Source organism: Oncorhynchus masou, unplaced genomic scaffold (genome assembly GCF_036934945.1).
Source record: "Oncorhynchus masou masou isolate Uvic2021 unplaced genomic scaffold, UVic_Omas_1.1 unplaced_scaffold_13029, whole genome shotgun sequence".
NCBI classification, from domain to species: domain Eukaryota; kingdom Metazoa; phylum Chordata; class Actinopteri; order Salmoniformes; family Salmonidae; genus Oncorhynchus; species Oncorhynchus masou.
The window spans coordinates 1-5,911 of record NW_027002885.1 but is presented as its reverse complement, the minus strand read 5'-3'; the positions used below and the strand labels follow the sequence as shown (position 1 = coordinate 5,911).

The following is a 5,911-nucleotide window of genomic DNA, read 5'->3' as shown; positions in this document are numbered from 1 at the left end:
AGAGAGAGAGAGAGAGAGAGAGAGAGAGGAGTGTGTGACCACGACCGCGTGTCTCTACAGTGTTGTCAGAGGGAGGAGAGGAGAGAGAGACAGAGAGAGAAGAGAGGAGGTGTGTGTGACCACGACCGCGTGTCTCTACAGTGTTGTCAGAGGGAGAGAGAGGAGAGAGACAGAGAGAGAGAGAGAGAGAGAGAGAGAGAGAGAGAGACAGAGAGAGAAGAGAGGAGGTGTGTGACCACGACTGCGTGTCTCTACAGTGTTGTCAGAGGGAGGAGAGGAGAGAGAGACAGAGAGAGAGAGAGAGAGGAGTGTGTGACCACGACCGCGTGTCTCTACAGTGTTGTCAGAGGGAGGAGAGAGAGAGAGACAGAGAGAGAGAGAGAGAGAAGAGAGGAGTGTGTGACCACGACCGCGTGTCTCTACAGTGTTGTCAGAGGGAGGAGAGGAGAGAGACAGACAGAGAGAGAGAGAGAGAGAAGAGAGGAGTGTGTGACCACGACCGCGTGTCTCTACAGTGTTGTCAGAGGGAGGAGAGGAGAGAGACAGAGAGAGAGAGACAGAGAGAGAAGAGAGGAGGTGTGTGTGACCACGACCGCGTGTCTCTACAGTGTTGTCAGAGGGAGGAGAGGAGAGAGAGAGACAGAGAGGAGAGAGGAGTGTGTGACCACGACCGCGTGTCTCTACAGTGTTGTCAGAGGGAGGAGAGGAGAGAGAGACAGAGAGAGAGAGAGAGAGAGAGAGGAGTGTGTGACCACGACCGCGTGTCTCTACAGTGTTGTCAGAGGGAGGAGAGGAGAGAGAGACAGAGAGAGAGAGAAGAGAGGAGTGTGTGTGACCACGACCGCGTCTCTACAGTGTTGTCAGAGGGAGGAGAGGAGAGAGAGAGACAGAGAGAGAGAGAGAAGAGAGGAGTGTGTGTGACCACGACCGCGTGTCTCTACAGTGTTGTCAGAGGGAGGAGAGAGAGAGAGACAGAGAGAGAGAGAAGAGAGGGGTGTGTGTGACCACGACCGCGTGTCTCTACAGTGTTGTCAGAGGGAGGAGGAGACAGAGAGAGAGAGGACAGAGAGAGAGACAGAGAAGAGAGGGGTGTGTGTGTGTCTACCTGATTGTGTTTAACTCCAGGAGCTCGTAGCATCCTGACGTAAGAGATGGCAGCATCCCCCCTCCTCTTCACCTTCTTAATGTGAGCCTGAGAAACACAGGGTTAGTCCCCCTTAACTAGAGAAACACAGGGTTATTCCCCCTTAACTAGAGAAACACAGGGTTATTCCCCCTCTAACTAGAGAAACACAGGGTTAGTCCCCCTCTAACTAGAGAAACACAGGGTTATTCCCCCTCTAACTAGAGAAACACAGGGTTATTCCCCTCTAACTAGAGAAACACAGGGTTATTCCCCTCTAACTAGAGAAACACAGGGTTATTCCCCTCTAACTAGAGAAACACAAGGTTAGTTCCCCTCTAACTAGAGAAACACAGGGTTAGTCCCCCTCTAACTAGAGAAACACAGGGTTAGTCCCCCTCTAACTAGAGAAACACAGGGTTATTCCCCCTCTAACTAGAGAAACACAGGGTTATTCCCCTCTAACTAGAGAAACACAGGGTTATTCCCCTCTAACTAGAGAAACACAGGGTTATTCCCCCTCTAACTAGAGAAACACAGGGTTATTCCCCCTCTAACTAGAGAAACACAGGGTTAGTCCCCTCTAACTAGAGAAACACAGGGTTATTCCCCTCTAACTAGAGAAACACAGGGTTAGTCCCCCTCTAACTAGAGAAACACAGGGTTATTCCCCTCTAACTAGAGAAACACAGGGTTAGTCCCCTCTAACTAGAGAAACACAGGGTTAGTCCCCTTAACTAGAGAAACACAGGGTTAGTCCCCCTCTATCTAGAGAAACACAGGGTTATTCCCCTCTAACTAGAGAAACACAGGGTTATTCCCCCTCTAACTAGAGAAACACAGGGTTATTCCCCCTCTAACTAGAGAAACACAGGGTTATTCCCCTCTAACTAGAGAAACACAGGGTTATTCCCCTCTAACTAGAGAAACACAGGGTTATTCCCCCTCTAACTAGAGAAACACAGGGTTATTCCCCCTCTAACTAGAGAAACACAGGGTTATTCCCCTCTAACTAGAGAAACACAGGGTTATTCCCCCTCTAACTAGAGAAACACAGGGTTATTCCCCTCTAACTAGAGAAACACAGGGTTATTCCCCTCTAACTAGAGAAACACAGGGTTATTCCCCTCTAACTAGAGAAACACAGGGTTAGTCCCCTCTAACTAGAGAAACACAGGGTTATTCCCCTCTAACTAGAGAAACACAGGGTTATTCCCCTCTAACTAGAGAAACACAGGGTTATTCCCCTCTAACTAGAGAAACACAGGGTTATTCCCCCTCTAACTAGAGAAACACAGGGTTAGTTCCCCTCTAACTAGAGAAACACAGGGTTATTCCCCTCTAACTAGAGAAACACAGAGTTATTCCCCTCTAACTAGAGAAACACAGGGTTAGTCCCCCTCTAACTAGAGAAACACAGGGTTATTCCCCCTCTAACTAGAGAAACACAGGGTTATTCCCCCTCTAACTAGAGAAACACAGGGTTATTCCCCCTCCCTACCTCCTAGTCTGGATCCTCCCTCCCTACCTCCAGTCTGGACCCCCCTCCTCCCTACCTCCAGTCTGGACCCCCCTCCTCCCTACCTCCAGTCTGGACCCCCCTCCTCCCTACCTCCAGTCTGGACCCCCCCTCCTCCCTACCTCCAGTCTGGACCCCCCCCACCTCCAGTCTGGACTCCCCCTCCTCTCTACCTCCAGTCTGGACCCCCCCCCCCACCTCCAGTCTGGACTCCCCCTCCTCCCTACCTCCAGTCTGGACTCCCCCTCCTCTCTACCTCCAGTCTGGACTCCCCCCTACCTCCAGTCTGACCCCCCTCCTCCAGTCTGGACCCCCCCCTCCTCTCTACCTCCAGTCTGGACCCCCCTCCTCCCTACCTCCAGTCTGGACCCCCCTCCTCTCTACCTCCAGTCTGACCCCCCCCCACCTCCAGTCTGGACTCCTCCTCTCTACCTCCAGTCTGACCCCCCCCACCTCCAGTCTGGACTCCCCTCCTCTCTACCTCCAGTCTGACTCCCTCCTCTCTACCTCCAGTCTGGACTCCCTCCCTCTCTACCTCCAGTCTGGACTCCCCTCCTCTCTACCTCCAGTCTGACTCCCCCCCCCCTACCTCCAGTCTGGACCCCCCCCTACCTCCAGTCTGGACCCCCCTCCTCTCTACCTCCAGTCTGGACCCCCCACTCCTCCCTACCTCCAGTCTGGACTCCCCCTCCGCTCTACCTCCAGTCTGACCCCCACTCCTCCCTACCTCCAGTCTGGCTCCCTCCGCTCTACCTCCAGTCTGGACTCCCCCTCTCTCACCTCCAGTCTGGACTCCCCCTCCTCTCTACCTCCAGTCTGGACCCCCCCCTACCTCCAGTCTGACCCCCCTACCTCCAGTCTGGACCCCCTCCTCTCTACCTCCAGTCTGGACCCCCCACTCCTCCCTACCTCCAGTCTGGACTCCTCCGCTCTACCTCCAGTCTGGACTCCCACTCCTCCCTACCTCCAGTCTGGACCCCCCCTCCTCTCTACCTCCAGTCTGGACCCCCCCCTCCTCTCTACCTCCAGTCTGGACTCCCTTCCTCTCTACCTCCAGTCTGGACCCCCCACTCCTCCCTACCTCCAGTCTGGACTCCCCCTCCGCTCTACCTCCAGTCTGGACTCCCCTCCTCTCTACCTCCAGTCTGGACCCCCCACTCCTCCCTACCTCCAGTCTGGACCCCCCTCCTCCCTACCTCCAGTCTGGACCCCCCCCACCTCCCTACCTCCAGTCTGCGTATGACCAGGTCGTATTTAGGTTCACATTCCAGTAGCTGAACTCTCTCTAGTAGCGACTCCATCTTGGATTCAGACTGTTTCATGGCACTATGCACTTCCTGCTGGAGCAGACCCTGGACCTGTGGAGAACACACACCTGGTTACTACACACACCTGGTTACTACACACACACCTGGTTACTGGGCACACCAGACCCTGGACCTGGGGATGACACACACACCTGGTTACTATACACACTCCTGGTTACTGGGCACCAGACCCTGGACCAGAACACACCAGACCAGACCCTGTACCAGAACACACCACACCAGACCCTGTACCAGAACACACCAGACCAGACCCTGTACCAGAACACACCAGACCAGACCCTGTACCAGAACACACCAGACCAGACCCTGTACCAGAACACACCAGACCAGACCCTGTACCAGAACACACCAGACCAGACGCTGTACCAGAACACACCAGACCAGACCCTGTACCAGAACACACCAGACCCTGAACCAGAACACACCAGACCCTGTACCAGAACACACCAGACCCTGTACCAGAACACACCAGACCCTGTACGAGAACACACCAGACCCTGTACCAGAACACACCAGGACCAGACCCTGTAACAGAACACACTAGACCTGTACCAGAACACACCAGACCAGACCCTGTACCACAACACACCAGAACCTGTACCAGAACACACCAGAACCTGTACCAGAACACACCAGACCCTGTACCAGAACACACCAGACCCTGTACCAGAACGCACCAGACCCTGTACCAGAACGCACCAGACCCTGTACCAGAACGCACCAGACCCCGTACCAGAACGCACCACACCAGACCCTGTACCAGAACGCACCACACCAGACCCTGTACCAGAACGCACCACACCAGACCCTGTACCAGAACACACCAGACCCTGTACCAGAACACACCAGACCAGACCCTGTACCAGAACACACCAGACCAGACCCCTGTACCAGAACACACCAGACCAGACCCTGTACCAGAACACACCAGACCAGACCCTGTACCAGAACACACCAGACCAGACCCTGTACCAGAACACACCAGACCAGACCCTGTACCAGAACACCACCAGACCAGACCCTGTACGAGAACACACCACACCAGACCCTGTACGAGAACACACCACACCAGACCCTGTACGAGAACACACCAGACCCGACCCTGTACCAGAACACACAGACCAGACCCTGTACCACACCACACCAGACCCTGTACCAGAACGCACCAGACCCTGGACCAGAACGCACCAGACCCTGGACCAGAACGCACCAGACCCTGGACCAGAACGCACCAGACCCCTGGACCAGAACGCACCAGACCCTGGACCAGAACGCACCGCACCAGACCCTGGACCAGAACGCACCACACCAGACCCTGTACCAGAACACACCAGACCCTGTACCAGAACACACCAGACCCTGGACCAGAACGCACCAGACCCTGGACCAGAACGCACCAGACCCTGGACCAGAAACGCACCAGACCCTGGACCAGAACGCACCAGACCCTGGACCAGAACGCACCAGACCCTGGACCAGAACGCACCAGACCCTGGACCAGAACGCACCAGACCCTGGACCAGAACGCACCAGACCCTGGACCAGAACGCACCAGACCCTGGACCAGAACGCACCAGATCCTGGACCAGAACGCACCACACCAGACCCTGTACCAGAACACACCAGACCCTGTACCAGAACACACCAGACCAGACCCTGTACCAGAACACACCAGACCCTGTACCAGAACACACCAGACCCTGGACCAGAACGCACCAGACCCTGGACCAGAACGCACCAGACCCTGGACCAGAACGCACCAGACCCTGGACCAGAACGCACCAGACCCTGGACCAGAACGCACCAGACCCTGGACCAGAACGCACCAGACCCTGGACCAGAACGCACCAGACCCTGGACCAGAACGCACCAGACCCTGGACCAGAACGCACCAGACCCTGGACCAGAACGCACCACACCAGACCCTGTACCAGAACACAC

General features: G+C 55.5%; 1 protein-coding gene across 1 annotated transcript; it reads left to right on the top strand.

Annotated features, from left to right (window-relative positions):
• Positions 1-4,088: 4,088 nt before the first annotated feature.
• Positions 4,089-5,897, top strand: LOC135530253 (uncharacterized; the record flags this gene model as incomplete). Its single annotated transcript, XM_064958605.1, has 2 exons — positions 4,089-4,104; positions 5,065-5,897. Coding segments are annotated over exons 1-2 (849 nt in total), but the record flags the coding sequence as incomplete, so codon positions are not given.
• Positions 5,898-5,911: the final 14 nt, after the last annotated feature.